Raw genomic sequence first — 23406 nt, forward strand, 5'->3', positions numbered from 1 at the left:
AATGAAAGAGCTCAATGTTGAAGGAAAATGAGTGAAGTATTGCTGGGGATGGAATTAGAGAAGGTTGATATTTTTCACATGCAGAAAATGTAAGCCTCATTCGAATCTGAAGTTGCACCTAGTGAATGGAAGTTTAACCTCGGCAGATCAGATAGCATCTTTGGAGAGGAATAAACAGTTGTCATTTTGGGCCAAGTCCTTCAGCCAGTCCTGATTAAAGGAATGCAGCCTGACATGTCAATGGTTTATTCCTCTCCATAGATGCTGCCTGACCTGCTGAGTTTCTCCACACCATTTTGTGTGTGTTGCTCTGGATTTCCAGCATCTCCAGGATCCCTTGTGCTTATGGAAATTTAAGATGTGAATGTGATTGAAGAGTACATTGAAATGTGTAGCAAGAAATTACTGGACAAACTTAGTGGCTTGAGCTGCATCTGTGAGGGGCTGGTGGAATTGTTGATGGTTGGGTTTGACATTTGCAGTCTTTGTGTTGAAATGTGTGAGGCAGATGGAGTTAAGAAAGAAGAGGACAATTAGAAGATGAGATTAAAAAATTGGGCAGCTTGAGCTTGTTGTGCCAAAAGGGCCGTGCTGTATCTGTAAGTAAATAAATAACCAGAAATAGAGGGACCAGAGGAGGTTAACAAGAATGTTTCTGGGAATGAACAGGTTAATATATGAAGAGTGTTGGTGGGAACTGGGACTGTAATTGCTGTAGTTCATAAGAACAAGGGGAGGATCTCATTGAAACCTATTGAATATTGCAAGCTCTTGACTGAGTGGATGCTTCCTACAGGGGTGAGTCTAGGACCAGAGGGCGTAGTCTCAGAACAGAGGGATGTCCACTTGGAACAGATATTAGAAGGAATTTATGTAGCCATAGGGTGGTGAGTCTGTGAAACGCATTGCCATGGACAGCTGTGGAGGCCAAGTCATGGATTGTATTTAAAGCAAAGGTTGATAGGTTCTTGGTTAGTCACGGTGTCAAAGGTTATGTGAAAAGGCAGGAGAACGGAGTTGAAAGGGATAATAAATCAGCCATGATGGATTGGTGGAGCAGGGTCGATGGGCCGAGTGGACTAATTTGCTCCAAGTCTTATCGTCTTGTATCCCAGGCAATTAAGAGGTGGTTGAGAAGACATCACAGATCTCTGAAAATTATTTTCTTCGTCTGTAGGCCTGGTGGCAGAGTGTGAATACTATTTAAAAGGGGAAAAAGATGAACATGGTATCTACAGGCTATCAGCCTGATGCCAAATAATTAGGTGTTAAAAGATCTGAAGGTCTGTATAAATAACAAAGGAATGGTTAGCCCATGGATTTGTCTGGCTTGATCGATGAGGAAACAAAGGCTGGTGAAGCTGAAGCATTTGATACAGACTGCACTGATTTTAGCAAGGCAATTTACTGAATCACAAATGGCAGCATGATCAGAAAGTTACAAGTATTTCAATCCAAAGGAGGTTAAATCCTGATAAATACAATGTAATGCAGCTTGGATGAGGACATGAATTTCCTCCATGTACTCAGACCATAAACGTAGGAACAGAATTGGGCTATTCAGCCAATTGAGTCTGCTCCACCATTCAGTCATAGCTGATTTATTTTCCCTCTCAACCCTATTCTTCTCCCCATAACCTTTGTCACTTATTGCTATTTATTTATATTCGTATTTGCACTGTTTGTTGTCTTCTGCACTGTACTTGATCTTTCATTCATCCTGTTATAGTTACTATTCTATAGATTTGTTGAGTATGCCCGTGGGAAAATGAACCTCAGTGTTGTATGTGGTGACGTATATATACTCTGACAATAAAATTTACTTTGAACTTTGAACCAATTGACTTATGCTGGGTATATAATTTGTAGAGTGGGAACAGCCTTTCTTATTGACTGTTGGAATATCTGCACATTTTTCCTGTCAGTTGGCCCAAGTAGGTGTGGTATTTCATTGATTCTATTGTATTATTCTATTCTAAATTTATTGAGAAAGCCTGCAAGAAAATGAATCTCAGGATTGTATATGATGACATAAATATACTTCGATAATAAATTTACTTTGAACTTTGAAAGTGATTGTATGATTAGAATGTAAGTTCATCACCCAGTTTTTTAAATCCCAGGTTATGATGAGCTGTCGGGCTACATAGACCTAATCATTTGTCTTGGTGGTGACGGCACGTTGCTCTATGCTTCCTCACTCTTCCAGGTATGTTTGTTTTTGGCCTCAGCATCTTCTCACCAAGAAATGGCATGCAAACATGTGGCCCCTTTCTGGATGTCCAAATGCACTGTACAACAAAGACGTACTTTTAAGGTTTAAACACTGTAGAATCAAAACCAGGTTTATTATCACTGACATATGTCATGAAATTTGTTGCTTTGCATCAGCAGTACAGTGCAATATATAAAATGTACTATAAATTACAATAAGAAATACAACTGGTATGCAAAAGTTTGGTCACCCCTGGTCAAAATTTCTGTTACTGTGAATAGTTATGTGAGTACAAGATGAACTGATCACCAAAAGTCATGAAGTTAAAGATGAAACATTTTAAGCAAGATTAGTGTATTATTTTTGCTTTGTACAATTTTAGACCGGAAAAAAAGGAAAGAAGCACCATGCAAAAGTTTGGGCACCCGAAGAGATTTGAGCACTCAGATAACTTTTACCAAGGTTGTGTATAAGATGATGAGAGGCATTGATTGTGTGGATAGTCAGAGGCTTTTTCCCAGGGCTGAAATGGTTGCCACAAGAAGACACAGGTTTAAGGTGCTGGGGAACAGGTACAGAGGAGATGTCGGGGTAGGTCTTTTACTCAGAGTGGTGAGTGCTTGGGAATGGGCTGCCGGCAACGGTGGTGGAGGCGGATACGATAGGGTCTTTTAAGAGACATTTACATAGGTACATGGTGTTACGTATTCAGGCAACAATAATTATAGATGAGTTAGACGAAGGGTTTTATAACGAATAACACGTTTATTAAACACTGATAACAAACCCCCTTCAAATGTAAACAAACCCAAACAATGATCCGAGCTCAGCTGCTGCCAGCTGGTCAGACAGTTCTTAATAGCTTTGCAGTCTCAAACAGTCTTTAAAGTAGTATTGAAAAAAAACAGTTCTCCAAAGCGAATTGCCGAATGAAAACAGTTCAAAGAACGATATGCCGACAGTTCAAAAGCTCACGGTACTTTTAAAAGGAGAGACTTTTTAAAGCGATATAAATTCTCTTCCACGTCGATGTCCTTCGATTCCCAGCGTCGAACTCCCACGTCGAATTTTATTAAATATAACAACTTAAAGTGACTGACCTTCCTTCCACAATATTCTCAATCTCCCGCTTTTTCCAGCGGAGACTATCGTGAGAATAGTAAACGAAATCCTTCCGAATGAGGATCACACAAGGTCGAAGTCAATCCATCGAAAATCGATTCTTCTCGATTTGTCTTCCAAACTTCACTCTCCATTAGCAAAGAAACCGTTGGCTCTGACCTTTTAAACTTTAGGCATTAACAAAACTTCATTTTTAACTAAACTGCGTCATCACATTAAATCACACAGTAACATGAAGTCATCTTGGCAAATCCAGCCACGAACTGCCCCACCTGACAGGGTGGGTCTTCCTTTTATACCCTGTAGAAAAAACCTGTCACATGACCTCTACTGGCGGGAAAATGACATCACTCCACCATTACCTCATGTCCAGTATAACTTCAACCCCAGTCACGTGACAAGGGTACCACTGTCACGTGTCACGGGTACGTAACACCTCCCTCCAAAAAAAACATTTTTGGTCTAACAAGAACAAAAATTTTAACAATTACTTACAAGAAAAACAAATGTATAAATTATATAACATACACAATATACAATACAGTAGGAGTGTTACAATAAAAAAAAACCACTCCAAAAAAAAACATTGTACATTCAATATCGAGATAGACAATCAGCAACCACATTATCTTTACCTTTAATATGAGTTATCACAATATTGTACTCTTGTAACATCAAACTCCAATTTAATAATCTTCTGTTTTTGTTTTTCATCTTACTCAGAAAAACTAACGGATTATGATCAGTGTAAACAATAAGTGGTTTTTGAGTTGTACCAACATATACCTCAAAATATTCCAAAGCCAAAACAAGTGATAACAATTCTTTTTCTATTGTTGAATAGTTTCTTTGATGCTTATTAAATTTCTTAGGAAAGTATGCTACCGGATGATCAACCTCATCACCCTCATTCCTTTGCATCAATACTGCTCCCGCAGCTTCATCACTAGCATCTACAGCTAATGAAAAAGGTTTTTCAAAGTCAGGTGCCTTAAGCACAGGTTGTTCACATATCATTGTTTTCAATTTTTCAAATGCTTCCTGACAAAACACTGTCCATACAAACTTCACATTCTTCTGCAGAAGGTTAGTTAATGGAAGGGCAACATTAGCAAAATTCTTACAAAATTTTCGATAATATCCTACCATTCCCAAAAACCTTCTGAGAGTTTTTTTCCCCGTCGGAGTGGGAATTTCCAAAATTGCCTGAACTTTTGCCTGAACAGGAGCTACCTTACCTTGACCTACAACATAACCAAGGTAAGTCACAGTAGCATGTCCAAATTCACTCTTGGCTAAATTAATAGTCAAGTTAGCTTTTGAAAGCTTTTCAAACAATTTCTCCACCGCAATTATGTGTGCTTCCCAAGTATCATTTCCTGTCACTAAATCATCAATATAAGCATCAGTATCTTTCAAACCCTGAATCACAGAATTAATCATCCTCTGAAAAGTACCTGGGGCATTCTTCATCCCAAATGGAAGAACATTATACTCATATAACCCAGATGGAGTTACAAATGCAGAAATCTCTCTACCTCTGTCCGTTAACGGAACACACCAATACCCTTTTAATAAATCAATCTTTGTAAGGAACTTTGCTTTCCCAACTTTATCTACACAATCATCTACTCTAGGAATTGGATAGGCATCTGTCTTCGTTACAGCATTCACCTTCCTATAGTCCGTACAAAACCTAATACTACCATCAGGTTTTGGCACCATTACACATGGCGAACTCCAATTCGAGTTAGAATGTCTAATAATATCATTCTCTAACATGTATTCAATTTCTTTCTCAGCAAGTTCACATTTTTCCATGTTCATCCTATATGGATGTTGTTTAATAGGTTTGGCATCTCCAACATCTACATCATGTGAAGCTATAGTAGTCCTTCTCGGAACATCTGGAAACAAATCCTTATACTTAAAAATCAATTCCTTCATCTGTTGTTTCTGCTCTAGCTGTAAATGTGCTAATTTCTCATCCATATTTTCCAAAATAGTCGAATTAGGTAACCTAACAGAAACAATGTTAGATTTAGAATGAAAGTCAGATGAATCATCTATCATGTTCCCAGTTAAATCCAACTCATTCTCCCTAACCACAACAGTCACAGTATCAGATTGTTTCTCAAAATATGGTTTAATCATATTTATGTGGCAAAGTTGTGTTGACCTTCTACGATCTGGAGTTTTTATTACATAATCCACATCATTAACTCTAGACACAATTTCATAAGGTCCATGAAATCTAGCTTGTAAAGGATTTGTCTGCACTGGGAAAAGAACCAACACCTTATCTCCAGGCTTAAACATCCTCATCCTAGCTTCCTTATCATACCAAGTCTTCATTTTCTCCTGAGCCAACTTTAAATTTTCCTTGGCTAAGCTACAAGCTTTATGTAACCTGTCCTTAAATTTCAAAACATAGTCCAACAAATTAGTATGCACTTCCTTACTAATCCATTGTTCCTTCAATAAAGCTAAAGGTCCTCTAACTCTATGTCCAAACACAAGTTCAAATGGACTAAAACCTAAAGATTCCTGTACCGATTCCCTTACTGCAAATAAAAGTAAGTTTATACTCTCATCCCAGTCACTTTCATTCTCCACACAATATGTCCTAATCATATTCTTGAGAGTAGAATGAAACCTCTCCAAGGCACCTTGCGATTCTGGATGGTATGCAGACGAAGTAATTTGCTTAGCTCCCAATTTATAAACTATCTGTTGAAACAATCCAGACATAAAATTACTACCTTGATCAGTTTGTATTTCCTTAGGCAATCCAAAATAAGTAAAGAATTTTATAAGAGCCTTCGTCACAGTTTTAGCTTTTATATTCCTAAGTGGTACTGCCTCTGGAAACCTAGACGAAGTACACATGATAGTCAACAAATACTGATAACCAGTTTTTGTCTTTGGTAATGGACCAACACAATCTACAATAACTTTAGAAAACGGTTCACCGAATGCTGGAATAGGTTGTAATGGAGCTACTGGTGTAACCTGATTTGGTTTACCCACAATTTGACAAGTATGGCACGTCTTACAAAACATCGCCACATCTTTTCTTAAACCAGGCCAGTAAAAATGTTTTAAAATCTTGTCCACAGTTTTCCTTACCCCTTGATGTCCACCTAAAGGCACACTATGAGCTAAAGTCAAAATCTCATTCCGATAAACTTTAGGAACAACTACCTGGTAAACAACATTCCATTCCTCACTTGCAGGAATTGTAGGCGACCTCCATTTCCTCATCAACACTCCTTTTTCCAAATAATATCCTACTGACACCTTCTCAATTTCACTACCTAGTAAAGCTTGTTCCCTTAATTTTATAATCTCAGGATCTCTATTCTGCTCTGCTATCATCTCCTTCCGAGACAGAGATAAATCTTCATAGTCAGACTTACTCCCAGAACCTTGTTCAAACAACGAAGGTAAGAAAGTTTCTGACACATCCTCAAAACTCAAATCCTGAGTTGAACAGTCATGAGTAACAACCTCATTCTGCACATCAATCTTTTTAGCCATAGCTCTAGTCACAACACAAGAAGAATCTGTGTTAGAATTCACCTCTGGTTCCTCTGATTCCATTGTCAAATGCACTTCAGGAAAAACTTGTCCACCTGCCAAGTCATTACCTAACAATAAAGAAATACCCCTCACAGGTAAGCTATGCTGTAATCCTACCTTAACAAATCCTGTAACTAACCCTGACTTTAAATTTACTTCATGTAAACGTACAGGGATAAAATCACTTCCAACACCTCTTATATAATTTACCTCACCAGTATCACTCTCTTCATTAAACTTCAACACACTATCTAACATCAGTGATTGAGAAGCTCCAGTATCCCTAAGAATTTTTATTGGCACCAGAGTAGATCCTTCTTTCAAGGATACAAACCCTTCAGTTATAAAATGATCATATCCCTTTCTAACTTTGTCAGACTCTAACAAATCCTCATTTGTGTTTACCAAACCCTGTAACTTTACAGGTGCTTCAGTATGTTGCACACAAGCATCCGGAACTGCTTCCTTCTCTTTCTTTTTCAATTTGAAACAGTTAGCTATTACATGGCCAGGCTTCTTACAATAGTTACAAATAAGACCAAACTGTCTTTCCTTCACAGGTTTTCCTTCCTCCTTACCTCTCTCATTAACCTCTAATTTAATTTCTGATTTACCTGGAGTCTCCATATTATTTTTCCTCTTAAAAATTCTACCCTGAGGAAATTTATTCTTATGGATTAAAACATACTCATCAGCTAATCTAGCACAGTCCTGCAATTTATCAGTATCCCTCTCATTTAAGTAGGTCCTTACTTCAACAGGAATGCTTCTTTTAAATTCCTCCATCAAAATCAGCTCTCTCAATGTATCATAGTCCTCATTTACATTTTTAGAAGAAACCCATCTCTCAAAACACATAGCTTTATCATAGGCAAATTCCACATAAGTCTTTTCCACAGACTTTTTCAAACTCCTGAATCTTTCCCTATACGCTTCTGGGACCAATTCATACGATTTGAGAATATTTTCTTTCACAATATCATAATCTAATGCTTGCGCAGCAGTTAAAGCTGTGTAAACGTGTCGTGCCTTGCCTTTGATTACACTCTGTAATAACACTGACCATTTATCTTTCGGCCACTCTGACATCCGAGCAATAGTTTCAAAATGTTGAAAATATCTCTCCACTTCAGTTTCACTAAATGGAGGGACCAATTTAATTTCTTGGCTAGCAACAAACGGTTTTCTAGAATCAGCAGACTGTTCTACAGACCTTAATTTCTCCATTGCATATTCAAAATCTCTCTGCTTTTGCTCAGCTTCCAATTTACACCTTTCTAACATCATTTGTTCAATTTGCAACTGCATCTCCAGATTACTTATTGGAAACGATTCTAAAATCGATTCTTCAAAATGACCCGAAGCCACAAAATGTGATGCGATCTTTCTCTGTATTACAGCTTTTGATGTAGTTTGCAAAATCCCTTTAAGATGTAACCGATTAGCAAGTTCAGAGACTTCAGTTTTTTTCGCCTTCGCTAACAAGTCCGCGTCTGGTGAATCCAGAAACTCATCAATATTCATAGTTGCCGAATACCACTCACAAGCCAATCAAACAAAAAGAATCGAGCAATCCCCGTTACCAAAACACCGATTCAAAATTCAAAAAGCTGATTAAACTCAAACAAATTCAATCCCGGACGTAGCCCCCATATTTATGTTACGTATTCAGGCAACAATAATTATAGATGAGTTAGACGAAGGGTTTTATAACGAATAACACGTTTATTAAACACTGATAACAAACCCCCTTCAAATGTAAACAAACCCAAACAATGATCCGAGCTCAGCTGCTGCCAGCTGGTCAGACAGTTCTTAATAGCTTTGCAGTCTCAAACAGTCTTTAAAGTAGTATTGAAAAAAAACAGTTCTCCAAAGCGAATTGCCGAATGAAAACAGTTCAAAGAACGATATGCCGACAGTTCAAAAGCTCACGGTACTTATAAAAGGAGAGACTTTTTAAAGCGATATAAATTCTCTTCCACGTCGATGTCCTTCGATTCCCAGCGTCGAACTCCCACGTCGAATTTTATTAAATATAACAACTTAAAGTGACTGACCTTCCTTCCACAATATTCTCAATCTCCCGCTTTTTCCAGCGGAGACTATCGTGAGAATAGTAAACGAAATCCTTCCGAATGAGGATCACACAAGGTCGAAGTCAATCCATCGAAAATCGATTCTTCTCGATTTGTCTTCCAAACTTCACTCTCCATTAGCAAAGAAACCGTTGGCTCTGACCTTTTAAACTTTAGGCATTAACAAAACTTCATTTTTAACTAAACTGCGTCATCACATTAAATCACACAGTAACATGAAGTCATCTTGGCAAATCCAGCCACGAACTGCCCCACCTGACAGGGTGGGTCTTCCTTTTATACCCTGTAGAAAAAACCTGTCACATGACCTCTACTGGCGGGAAAATGACATCACTCCACCATTACCTCATGTCCAGTATAACTTCAACCCCAGTCACGTGACAAGGGTACCACTGTCACGTGTCACGGGTACGTAACAATGGAAAATAGAGGGCTATAGGTATAGCATAGGCTATACCTATGCTATAGGTAAGCATAGTAATATCTAAGGTAGGGACATGTTTGGCACAACTTTGTGGGCCGAAGGGCCTGTATTGTGCTGTAGGTTTTCTATGTTTCTATGTCTCAGACCTTAATTAGCTTGTTAGGGCTATGGCTTGTTCACAGTCATTGTTAGGAAAGGCCAGGTAATGCAAATTTGAAAGCTTTATAAATACCCTGACTCCTCAAACCTTGTCCCAACAATCAGCAGCCATGGGCTCCTCTAAGCAGCTGCCTAGCACTCTGAAAATTAAAATAAATGATGCCCACAAAGCAGGAGAAGGCTATAAGAAGATAGCAAAGCGTTTTCAGGTAGCTGTTTCCTCTGTTCGTAATGTAATTAAGAAATGGCAGTTAACAGGATCGGTGGAGGTCAAGTTGAGATCTGGAACACCAAGAAAACTTTCTGAGAGAACTGCTCGTAGGATTGCTAGAAAGGCAAATCAAAACCCCCGTTTGACTGCAAAAGACTTTCAGGAAGATTTAGCAGACTCTGGAGTGGTGGTGCACTGTTCTACTCTGCAGCGACACCTGCACAAATACGACCTTCATGGAAGAGTCATCAGAAGAAAACCTTTCCTTCGTCCTCACCAGAAAATTCAGCGTCAGAACGTTGCAAAGGAACAAGCTTGATACATTTTGGAAACAAGTCCTGTGGACTGATGATGTTAAAATAGAACTTTTTAGCTGCAATGAGCAAAGATATGTTGGGAGAAAAAAAAAGGGGCAGAATTTCATGAAAAGAACACCTCTCCAACTGTTAAGCACGGGTGTGGATCGATCATGCTTTGGGCTTGTATTGTAGCCAGTGGCATGGGGAACATTTCACTGGTAGAGGGAAGAATGAATTCAACTAAATACCAGCAAATTCTGGAAGCAAACATCACACCATCTGTAAAAAAGCTGAAGGTGAAAAGAGGGTGGCTTGTACAACAGGATAATGATCATAAACACACCTCAAAATCCACAATGGACTACCTCAAGAGGCGCAAGCTGAAGGTTTTGTCATGGCCCTCATAGTCCCCCGACCTAAACATCATTGAAAATTTGTGGATAGACCTCAAAAGAGCAGTGCATGCAAGACGACCCAAGAATCTGACAGAACTAGAAACCTTTTGCAAGGAAGAATGGGTGAAAATCCCCCAAACAAGAACTGAAAGACTCTTAGCTGGTCCTCCAACCTGAGTTTGGCCACATCATGGCAATAGAGGAGGCTATGTATGGACATATCCGAATGGGAATGTGAAGCAGAATTGAAATGGGTGGCAACCTGGAGATCCTATCTATTGTGGTGGACGGAGTGGAGGTGCTCGACGAAGTGGTCCCCCAATCTGCGTCGGGCCGCACTGGATGCAATAGATGACCCCAGCAGACTCACAAGTGAAGTATTGCTTCACCTGGAAGGACTGTTTGGGGCCGTGAATGGTAGTAAGAGAGGAATGGCACTTATGCTTGCAGGGATAAGGCCAGGTGGGAGATCTGTGCAGAGTGACTTGTGGGCCAGGGAGTTGCGGAGGGAATGATCCCTGCAGAAAGCAGAGTGGGGTAGAGAAGGAGAGATGTGCTTAGTGGTGGGGTCCTGTTGAAGGTGGCGGAAGTTACTGAGGATAATGTGCTGGATCCGGAGGCTGGTAGGGTGGTAGGTGGTCTTCAGAGATGTTGGCAACCAGGAACTTAAAGCTGCTCACCTTTTTCAGTGCTGACCTGGTGATGAGTACTGATGTGTGTTCCCTCGACTTACCCTTCCTGAAGTCCACAGTCATGGTCTTCATGATATTAAGTGCAAGGTAGTTGTTATAACACCACTTGACCAGATCACCTTTCTCACTTCTGTATGTAATACAGATTTGAGAAAGAAGCTGATAATCTGTCTGCACTCCAATACTGACTGAACAGTCAGTGATCCAGGTACATTTGTTCCCATTCACGTTCCCCTCCCACACCCCACCCCATCCCAACTGTGGAACTAAAGATTCCTGAGGAAAAGGTGACTAGGATCTAAGTAACCACAGCAATTACATAATCATCCAGATAAATTAGCTTAATTTTAAACAGCTTGGGTACAGACTGCACATGGGGTGTGGGGGTGTGTGGGTGTGGTGTAAGAAGAAAATAGCATTGGCTTCCTCAGAGTTAAGGAAGAATTTATTTATTCAAACAGCAAGGAGTAGGTTTAATGGGCCTTCCAGCAACCCCTGACAAACCTGATTAACCCTAACCCAATCATGGGACAATTTACAATGACCATTTACAGTATCCATATATCTTTGTGTGGGAGGAGACCAGAGGATGTACAGAGACTCCTTGCAAAATGATGCTGGAACTGAACTTCGAACTGTGGAATGCATCGTACTGTAATAGTGTCATGCTAACCGCTACGCTGCCGTGGGTCCCTAATGTACAGCACTGGGTTAGCAGCTGATGAAATGCTCCTGAAATGAACTACAGTAGAGCCCACCACAAAGATTCTTTCTCGGGATCAAGATTCTTGTTCATTGGCTTTTAGCTTTTATACCTGAGCACATGTGTTTGATCATTTTTCTTTTTTTTCTGTACAGTTATAAGGAGGGAATGGTGGCATAGCTAATAAAGTTGTTTTATCCCTACATTGAGTGATGGAGGTCCAACCCTGAGTCCTGGCACTAACTTGAACACATGGGTTTATCAGAAGATCATGGGAGCCAGCCAGTGCAAAAAAAACTCTCTATGGACTCTGTGTATATTTCTTGCTGCCTTACTAAAGCAATCAGCATAATCAAAGAGGGTCTTTGAACCTGGTGCTGTGCGCTTTCAGGCTTTTGTATCTTCTGCTCAATGGGAGAAGGAAGAAGAGCGAATGTCCGGGGAAGAAGGTACAGAAGCTGAAAAGTACATGCCACCAGGCTCACAGACCGCTTCTACTCCATTGTTATCAGACTATTGAAAAGTTCACTGGTATGGTAAGATGAACTCTGGACCTCATAATCTACCTCATTATAACTTTGCACTTTATTTTCTGCCAGCGCTGTAACACTATTCTGCATTCTGTTATTATTTTACCTTGAACTACCTTAGTGCACTGTTGTAATGAAGTGGTCTGAATGAACAGTATGTAAGGTAAAGTATGCAAGCTGTTCACTGCATCTTTGTACATGTGACAGTAATATTCCAGTTGGACAGGGGCTCAGAGGTCCCATATGGAAGTAGGGACCATTGCCCTTCACTGTATGGCATTGACAATGTAATTCCGTGTGGCTAAAGTACTGCGATCTCTTTTCAGACCAGTGTCCCTCCTGTTATGGCATTCCATCTTGGCTCACTTGGATTTCTCACTCCATTTAAATTTGAGTCCTACAGAACAGAAGTAACCAATGTAATTAAAGGTAAGCGCAAAACTTTCTGGATTATTCTGTTGTCTGCGTGCATGGATATAGAATACTGGTGCACAGCAAAAGTCCCTTTTGCTAACCGGATATAAACTGCATATCTGCCTGCATGTAGTTTATATACCTCAATTCCCCACCTGTTCATTTGCATATCTCAATGCTTCTTAAATGTCACTTGTATCTTCTTCTGCCATCTTCCCAGGCAATGGGTTCAAGGCATCCACCATTCTGTGTTTAAATATAAAAGAAACCAGCCATATAAATCTCCTTTGAGCCTTACCTCTCTCATCTTAATCCTAGTTGTTGACATTTTCATCCTGGGAAAAGATTTTGACACTCTATCCTATCTATGCCTCTTTGTGATTTTATGAACCTCTACCAGGTTGCCTCATAGCCATTGCTTCAGAGAAAACATTGTGAATTTGTCCAGTCTTTCTGTAGGTCCTACTCTCCAATCCTGGTGAACGTCTACAGTCTATCCAAACCCTCCCCATTCCTCTTGTAAGCAGTACTGCATAGAAAGGTGACCTAAGCAGTTTTGAGATGTATGAGATCAAAGATACCTAATTTATTAGGTACCTCCTTTACCTAATAAAGTGGCCAGTAAGTGCACGTTTGAGGACTTCTGCAGCTGTAGCATATCCACTTCAAGGTTCAATGTGTTGTGCATTCATTTTGCACGGCACTTGTTGTTGTTGGCTTGAATGAGTCTGGCCATGTTGTTCTGACCTCTATCATTAAAAAGATGTTTTCACCCACAGAACTGCTACTCGCTGGATGTTTTATTGTTTTTGCACATTCTCTGTAAACTCTAGATATTGTTGTGCTTGAAAACCCAGGAGATCTGCACTTCCTGACATACTGAAACTACCCTGACTGGCACCAACAATCATTCCATGATTAAAGTCACTTAGATCTCTATTCTTTTCAATTCTGATTTCTTCTCCATTTTGATGTTTGGTCTGTGCAACAACTCAACTCTTGACCATGTCTGCATGCTATTATGCATTGAATTGCTGCCACATTATTAGATATTTGCATGAACAAGCATGAGTACCAAATAAAGTGGCCACTGAGTTTCTGACAGATTAATTTTCTTCTGTCCTTTTCTATGCCTGGGTTTAAATTTGATTGCCCTGCTAGTTTAAAGAAAAAAGTTTAAGTTAGGGATTTATTTTGCTACATTTTCTGGTATAATGATCCACCAGCTTTGTAACTCTGTTCTTGTTATTTTACTGGGAAAGTGATTTTTAAATGCTTGATGCATAATGAGGGTAAAATAATTTGTAGAAATTATAACAGTACAGTGCAACTGTTGGTTTGTAGACTACCATGTGTAGGCAATTGAAATGCAGAGTCTAAGTACTTCTTAAGTACTGTCGGTGACTGCTTTCACCACGTGCTCAGGCTTACCACTGTCTGGGTGAAAATGGTCCCCCCTCAGATTCCCTCTAAATCTCATTCCCATTATCCTAAATCAACGTACTTGTAGTTTTATTTCGAACACGTAACAGTACAGCACAGTGTAGCCCCTTTGGCCCACTATGTTGTGATGTGTCTACTTTTAAGAAAAAATCTACCTTCACCATCTTCTTGTGTACAAACAGGCTCTATTTTTCTATTATCCATGTGCCTATCTAAGAATCTCTCCTAGGAGTCCCGGGAGACCCAGCGTCTTCCAGGGAATTACATCTGCGTGAAGTGCATCCGGCTGCAGGTCCTTGAAGACCATGTTAAGGATCTGGAGCAGCAGCTGGATGACCTTCAGCTTGTATGGGAGAGTGAGGAGATAATCAGTTACAGGGAAGTAGTCATGCTGAAGTTGCAGGAGGCGAGTAGCTGGGTGACTGATAGGAGAAATAGAAATATGAATTGGCAGTGCAGAGTACCCCTGTGGCCATTCCCCTCAATAAGTAAACCCCTTTGGTTACTGTTGTGGAGGATGACCTCGCAGGGAAATGCCATGGAGTCTGGTTACGGCATTGTCTGTGGTGCAGAATGGAAAGAGGGAAAAGAGGGAGTTGGTGGTGATTGGGGACTTCAAAGGAACAGACAGGAAATTCTTTGGATATGAACAGGACACCTGAATGGTATGTTACCTCCCAGGTACCAGGGTCATGGACATCTCAGATAGCATCCACAACATTTTGGAGAATGAGGGAGAGCAGCCAGATGTCTTGGTACATATTGGTACCAATGACATAGGAAGGAAAAGCAAAAAGGTCCTGAAAAAAGGAATTTAGAAAGCTAGGTAGAAAGCTGAGAAGTAGGACCTCCCGGGTAGTGGTTTCTGGATTGCCTCCAGTGATGGTTGAAACCGGAACATTTTGCAGATTAATGTGTGGCTGAGAAGCTGGTGCAGGAGTCAGGGCTTTAGGTTCTTAGATCATTGGGATCTCTTCTGGGGGAGGTATGACTGTTCAAAAATGATGGGTTGCACCTAAACCTGAGTGGGACCAATATTCTCGCTGGCAGGTTTGTTAGAGTTGTTGGGGAGGGTTTAAGCGAATTTGGTGGGGGCGGGGTGGGTGTGGTGGGAACCAGAGTGAAGGGACTCAATTGCGTGCAGTCAGATTCAGGAAGGGCAGGCAGATGATAGGACTCAATGTATTCAACTAGAAGTATAGAAAGGAGCCATTTGGAATCAGAATAAATTAGAATCAGGTTTATTATCACTGACGTGTCCTGAAATTTGTTGTTTTGCAGCAGCAGTACTTTGCAATATAAAAAATAGAGCATAAAGAGAGCAAAATCATGGGTTTGTGGACTATTCAGAAATCAGATGGCAGGGGGAAGAGGCTGTTCCTGGAACAATGAGTGTGTGTCTTCAGGCTTCTGTACCTCCTCCCTGATGGTAGTAATGAGAAGTGGAAATATCCTGGATGGTGAGGGTCCATCATAATGGTTGCTGCATTCTTGAGGCATCGCCATTTGAAGTTGGCCTCAATAGAGTGAGCATTGTGCTGGCTGAGTCTTCAACCCTTGCAGCTATTTTCCATCTTGTGCTTTTTTTTCCCGTCCCATAAGAATTAACTTACTTCTCTGTGCTCTCTCATTTCTTGTCCATATATCTTGAGGAATAATCTGAATTCTGGAAAAATAATGAATTTCAAATCTGTTGAGAAAGCCATTAATTGACATGCATGGGTTAGCAATGTGATGAGTGAGTAGTAAGAGGTAGGTGATTGTACAGTCAGCCCTCCTTATCCGTGAATTCAACCAACCGCGAATCGCGAAAACCGGAAGTGCTCTTCCAGCACTTGTTGTTCGAGCATGTACCGACTTTTTTTTCTTGTCATTATTCCCTAAACAATGCATTGACATTGTATTAGGTATTATAAGTAATCTAGAGATTATTTAAAGTATATGGGAGGATGTGCGTGGGTTATCGTGGATTGGGATTGAAAAAAATTGGAAGTTCTCTTAGTAAGTCGGAACAGGTACATTCGGTATTATTTAGCGTCAGTCAAACGTTTGTCTTAGTGTATAGTATATATTTTACCTTTCTATGTATATAAAACACTTAAGAATGTATGTTTCAGCGCCGGGCTCGGGAACTTCTTCCCGAGTTTGATCCAATGACAGACCGCTATCGAGTGCACTCTCCACCGTGCTGGTTTGACGTGAGGATCAAAACCCCAAAACCCAATAATTAAACCACTGCGTTGCTTAGTAATAATTGTAGCTTTCATCGGGGCACAGCCTTTCTCGCTTTATCCATTAACATTATTCCGATCATTGACCGACTGTAGCCTAACGCTTTTCCAATGACCGATGGCGTTTCACCTCTTTCCGATCGCTTTATTATTTCCACTTTATTTTCAATTGCAATCGTGATTATTTTCGTGAACAGAAACACTGCGGATTCAGATCTCCGCTGCTGGGGTCCTAATGTCCACTGCACTAATAAGGTCTGGGGTTCCGCTGGGTCTTAAGATCCACCGCATTGAGACAGGTTGAATAAGGGACTTGAGCATCCACGAATTTTGGTATCCGCCAGGGGTCCTGGAACCAATCCCTCGCGGATAAGGAGGGCTGACTGTACACAATGCTGAAAAGAAAGGAAATGCTTGTGCAGATATATTCAAGCATTATTGTCTCTGAGGGAAGCAGGGGGGAAGAGTCATAGAGCACAGTAACAGACCCTTTGGTCCATCCAGTCCATGCTAGCCTGATTTTCTATCTAGTCCCATTAATCTGCACCCAGACCATGTCCCTCCATAGCTCTCCCATCCATGTGTCAATGTAAACTTTTCTTAAATGTTACAAATGAACTACCACTTCAGCTGGAAGCTTGTTCCACACTCACAGTATGCTGTGAGTGAAGTAGTTCACCAGTATATAATTCCTGAGGTGTACGGTTTTAAACTGAATGCAGTTTTTCTCAGGTCTCTGAACAAACAAAGCATGACCTATAGCGTTTGTATTCCTATCTTCATCACTGCCGTCTGAATAACACAACACACCTGAATAGCACTTCAACGTAGGCTCAAAATATTGACGGTAAATGAAAAATAAAAAGATGCAGATGACGGAAATTTGAAATAAAACAGAAATTTCTGAAAGTACAGCATCCGTGGAGAGAGAGTGAGCCAAATTATTGAACATTTCAGACATTTTCTGTTTATTGCGCTGCAGAGGTATTTGCTTGAGATGATGGCTCCACTATTTAGGCCCGAGCAATAGGCAAGGCTGCTAAATGAAATTTAAAAAAAATTAACAGAATCCAGATGCTGGAAATCTAAAATGAAACCGGAAATGCTGGAAAAACTCAGCAGGTCAGACAAAAGCACAATTTTTCTTTTTTTTTTTGAAAATCAGTTATTAATCTGTGAAGCCTTACTGAATTGCTACTTGAGCATATCCAGAGTTTGACCCTAACATGACTGTTCAAAAACTAGAGTGTGGATGCAGACTGTCTCTGGATAATAAACAGGTCCTGTTTGAACCGAACTTTCAAAGTTGGTTTATTTCTAATGACAGAGAATATACTGAAGTACCCATTCCTCTGAAGCATTTTAATTAAGTAAAAGCACATCACCAGAAACTTTGACAAACTTCTATGGATGCACATTGGATAGTATCCTAACTGGTTGCATCACGACCTGGTATGGAAACACGAGTGGACAGGAATAGAAATGTGATGGATACAGCCCAGTGAATCACAGGCAAAGCCTCTCCACTAATGAGTACCTTTACAAGGAACGCTGCCGTAAGGAAACAGCAACCATCATCAAAACTCCCACCAGCCACTATCCTTGGGCAGAAAGTATAGGAGCCTTGGGTCCTACACCATCAGGTTAAGGAACAGTTATTCTACAGCCGACAGGCTCCTAAACCAGCATGGATAACTTCACTCACCACAAATCTGAACTGATTCCACGACCTACAGACTCACTTTCAGCGACTCTACAGTTGCTGTTCTCAGTATTTTTATTTGAACAATTTTGCCTACTTTTGCACATTGGTTGTTTGCCAGTCTTGGTTTATGTATAGTTTTTCATTAATTCTATTGCATTTCATTATGTTCCTTTAAATGCCTGCAAGAAAATGAATGTTTCTGTATATGTACTTTGAAAATAAATTTACATTCTTCTTTTGATAAGAAACAATAGTAAAAAATATAAGGACAGGAAACTAGCTCAGTCCTTAGAACAAAGGAAAAAATTGACAAACCAATGCTGGAATTTTGTATTTAATATTTTGACAGCTTTTATGTTGGGGTATTCATAAGGAGGGCATTCATAACTTGGAGATGGCCTATGATATAAGGAGTGCAAAACTTAAGGTGTTGAGAGAAGATTGACAGCTGTAGACTTGAGCAAGCAAGAGAAAAACTTCAGAAGCTTAAAGGATTAATAGAAGCATTCAAAACACTTCCAAGTGCCTATGAATATCAGTCAGGAGTGCAGTTTTTGGATGCTAAGTTTTGGTCTTGTGATATTCTTATTCTCTGTGACCAAGTGCTTGGGCTGCCGGGACTCAAGGACCTGAGTTTATGGTGAGAGTATCTTTTCCCCAGGGAAAGAGAATGAAAAACTAGAAGGCATCGATTTAAGATGAAAAGGGAAAGGTCTACGAAGGACTTGAGCGGCTACTTCATATTGCAGAGAGTGGTGCAAATATAGAGGAAGTTGCCAGAAGAGGTGGTTGAACCAGGTACAAAAACAACACGTGGACAAGTATATAGATAGAAAGGCTCTATCGGAATATGGACCAAACACAGTCAAATGGGACTACTTTAGATGGGATTTGTGGTGTGTATGGTTGAGTTGGGCTGAAAGGCCTGTTTCTATGCTGTATTTCTTTATACCTCACATGTAAGTATTGGAGGGGGGGGGTGTCTGTGGGGTGGTGCCACGAATAGATGAGCTGTTCTGTAATTGGTGCCTTTATTGCTATTTTAGCCAGTGGTAGAATGATCAATCCCATAAGTGAACAGAACTTAATTTGGTACCTTGTCTTTGAACAGGAGATGCCAGGGTAATTCTGAGGAGTCGCCTGAAGGTGAAGGTGGTTAAGGATTTAAAAACAGCAAAGCCAGAGAGCAAGTACCAAGTGGAGGATAATGGACTGATCCCTCAGAGTCGCATTGACAATGAGACACAAAAAGCCTTCATGCAAATACATGTATGTAAACAATGACGAGTGGTCCCTTCGCAAACTCCTGTCAACACAACACAGGAAGGAACAACAAGGCCAGGGTCACTAATTAGAAATGCTATAAAAACCTGTTCAATTTGCACCAAATTGTGCGAGCATAAGTTTCTATTTTAGATAGCGTTGCTTTAAAGACCTGCTCAAGTTTGTAGATTAGCTTTATTTGTCATATGTACATCAAAGCATACAGTGAAATGTCATTTACATCATCGACCAGCACAGTCCAAGGTTGTGCTGGGGACAGCCCACAAGTGTGGCCATGCTTCTGATGGCAACATAGCATGCCCACAAGTTTTTAACCCAAAGCCGTCAATCTTTGGTTTGTGGTAGGAAACTGGAACACCACAAGGAAATTACATGATAATGGGAAAAACAGACAAACTCCTTACAGACAGTGGCAGGTATTGAACACTGATCGTTGGTACTATGAAATGTTATGTTAGCCACTGCGCTACCATGCCTCCCAGAGTAGCTCCTATCCTATAGTTCCAACAACCTATGTTCAGTCCTGACCTCTGGTGCTGTCTGTGTGGAGCTTGAATGTTTTTCATGGGTTTTCTTCTTGGGTTTTACCCAATTGCTGGTTTCTTTTCCAATTCCAGAAACATGGGATGTTTGGTTAACTAGTTACTGTAGTTTGCCCTTTGGTGGTAAAATCTGTGGGGAGTTGATGAGAAGGTAGATTTTTTTTTCCCACAGTGGTGGGTGTGTGGATCACATTGCCAGGGATAGTGGCAGAGACAAATACATTGGGAGCATTTGAGAACCTTGGGGTAGGCACATGGATGAAAGAAAATGGAGGGTTTGTGGGAGAGAAGTGTTATATTGATCTTAGAGTAGGTTAAAAGTTCGGCAAGCATTGTGGGCCGAAGAGCTGTATTATACTGTTATTTTCTATTTTGTAAAAGTGATGTTTGAAACAAAAAGTATGCAGCAGATTGTCTATGATGTGTTTGTAGTCCACATTTACATCCCAGATCCTGTCTTGTTTCCTAATGACAAAGATGGCTGTTTCAGCTCATTGAGCCATTCGCAGTTCACAGACTAATTGCATCCCTTGCTGATTTTCCCTGTAACTTGTTCTACACACTGGGAACAACTTGCAATTGACAATTTACCTTCTACCCCTTGGAATGTGGGAGGAAGCAAGAGTAACTTCGGTAAACCCACACAGTCACAGGGAGAACTCTGGTTGCTGGAGCTGTGAAGCAGCAGCTTCCCTAGCTGTGCCACACTGTCCTGTCTTGCATTTATCCCTTGCACTGTTAGCTTTACTGTTGCTTTTCTTAGATCTAGACCTTAAGAAATAGAAGCAGAATTGGACCATTTGGCCCATTGAGTCTGCTCCACCATTCTATCATGGGTGATTTTTTATCCCCCTCAACCCTATTCTCCCATCTCCGCCCCATAATTTTTGATACCCTGACTAACCAAAAACCTATCAACCTCCATTTTAAATATACTCAAATGACTTGGCCTCCCCTGCAATCTGTGGCAATGATTTCTACAGATTCATCAAACCCACATCAGCTAAGGAAATTCCTTCTCATCTCTGTTCTTAAGAGACAGTCTTTTATTCTGAGACTGTGCCCTCTGGTCCTAGACTCCCCCATTATATGAAACATTCCTCTCCACATCTAGGCCTTTCAATATTCGATAGGTTTCAACATTCAATAGATCCCCCTCATTCTTTTAAACTCTGCTGAGTACAGGCCCAGAGCTATCACGGGCACCTCCTACATTAACCCCTTTGTTCCTGGGATCATTCTTGTGAACCTCCTCTGGACTCTGCAATGCCAGCAGATTGGGAACATCATCTCGACATCCCCTCTGGTCTTGTATTTGTGCATGTAGATTTGGACAATGTTTCTTGTATTCTTACTGAAGAGACATTGCAATCAAGGCAAGTTCAAATTCACACTTGGATACCTGAAGCAAAATATGCATGATAGATAATATGAAGTGAAAACGACCACTAAATTACATGATCTGAAATTACATGAACTTCACATATTTTGCTTAATGACATTCATTTATCCTGGCTCTGAGAACAAAGTGCCATTACAGTGAACATTGACTCTTCTGAATGCATGTTGTTTCAGGTACTGAATGAACTGGTGGTGGATCGAGGACCTTCTTCATACCTCTCCAATGTGGACTTGTACTTGGATGGGAGACTCATCACTTCTGTCCAGGGTGACGGTAAGAATAATAATATTCATAATTCCCTAGAGTGTAGGAGAATGAGGGGAGATTTGATAGATGTGTACAAAATTATGCGAGTTACAGATAGGGTCAGTGTAAGCAGGCTCCTTCCACTGAGTATGGGTGGAACTAGAACTAGAGGTCATGGGTTAAGGGTGAAAAGTGAAATGTTCAAGGGGAACTTAAAAGGAGTATTTCTTTACCCAGAGGGTGGTGTGAGTGTGGAACAAGCTGATGTGGGTTTGATTTCAACATTTAAGAGTCATTTGGATAGTAATATGGAGGGGTATGGGGGGGTTATGGTCTAGGTGCAGGTTGATGAGATAAAGGCAGATTAAAAGTTTGGCATAAGCCCCACAAAAAAGGGCCTGTTTCTGTACTTTGGTGTTCTATGATTCTATGACTCTTTATTCTGCAGCTTATTCATACACTAGTTAGAATTTTTTAAGACTTAATTCTTTCGGCACCTTTTGCCCTGATCTAACCCAACTCTGGTTTTACATGTATTTTGTGATGTTGTGTTCTTGGACCAAATGGTTCAGTTTTTCTGACATGTAGCTCTAGAGTGTGTACTTGGGTTGAATCAAACTATTTGCAACCCAGCATCCTATTCAGACTTGATATCCTTTGCATCAACGAGTCCACCACTTCTTCACCTTGTCTCTGCTTTTGTAGCCCTCGTGTATTTCTGTCACCTCAGTCCTTTTATGTTCCTCCGGGCAGCATCCCATCTTTCATTTCATACAATTTTTGCTGCCTCTGTTCTGATGCCTATGTAGTTCTGCTGTGCATCAAAAGTATTGTGTACTGATCTATACTCAGTGGCCACTGGGTATATGTTCGTGGTCTTCTGCTGCTATAGACCAACCACTTCAAATTTCGATGTGTTGTGCGTTCAGAGATGCTCTTCTGCACACTACTGTTGTGTTGTTTGAGTTATTATCACCTTCCTGTCAGCTTGAACTAGTCTGGCCATTCTCCTCTGGCCTCTCATTAACAAGGCAAACTGCAAAGGTGAAAAGGTGGTGGACTTTGTGGTGCAAAGGATATCGAGTCTAAAATAGCGTAAGAAATGCATTATTTAAAGTGCAAAGCATTTCAAGCAGCACACTGAAACGAATGAGAGTTTCATTGGTCAGAAGGCATACTTGGGAAAAGGCCGAGGAAAGATTGTCTAGTTTATTAAGGCTGACTTAGCCTTAAACACCATTGTCCTCCTTTACTACAGATGACTGTGGAGACCAAGTCATTGGGTTTGTTTAAAATTGAGGTTGATAGGTTCTTGGTTAGTCAGGGTATCAAAGGTTACAGGGACAAGGGAGGAAAATGGGGTTGAGAAGGATAATAAATCAGACATGATTGAATGGTGTTGAATGGGCTGAATGGCCTCATTCTGCCTCTGTGTTATGGTCTTCTGGAGGGATATTAGTAAGCAATAAATACATTTAATTTCAGGGCACCTGTAACTTACCCCATTTAAATGGTGGCGGCATCCTGTCTCTCAAATTTAGCTGCCCTACTTTTAAAGTTGTGTAATTAACTCCTGCATGGTATATTCCATTCCAATGGCTCCCTGTGAAAAGAAGAAACTCTCTAATGCATTTTAACTATAATAGTTCACACAGTAAGATAATAGAAGAGAATTTCAACAGAAATGTACAGCATAAGTTGGTCTCGT

At 40.5% G+C, this 23406-nt stretch overlaps 1 protein-coding gene across 8 annotated transcripts in view; it reads left to right on the top strand.

Moving 5' to 3' along the window:
* Nucleotides 1–23406, top strand: part of LOC140725773 (NAD kinase-like) — a 111529-nt gene that overhangs the window by 43400 nt on the left and 44723 nt on the right. For all 8 annotated transcript variants that reach the window (XM_073041662.1, XM_073041661.1, XM_073041666.1 and 5 more), the window contains 4 exons: nucleotides 2124–2209; nucleotides 12758–12860; nucleotides 19336–19493; nucleotides 21626–21725. In XM_073041662.1, the coding sequence (XP_072897763.1) occupies nucleotides 2124–2209; nucleotides 12758–12860; nucleotides 19336–19493; nucleotides 21626–21725 (447 nt within the window). The remainder of the gene's footprint in view (nucleotides 1–2123; nucleotides 2210–12757; nucleotides 12861–19335; nucleotides 19494–21625; nucleotides 21726–23406) is intronic.

Source organism: Hemitrygon akajei, chromosome 3 (assembly GCF_048418815.1).
Source record: "Hemitrygon akajei chromosome 3, sHemAka1.3, whole genome shotgun sequence".
Taxonomy (NCBI): domain Eukaryota; kingdom Metazoa; phylum Chordata; class Chondrichthyes; order Myliobatiformes; family Dasyatidae; genus Hemitrygon; species Hemitrygon akajei.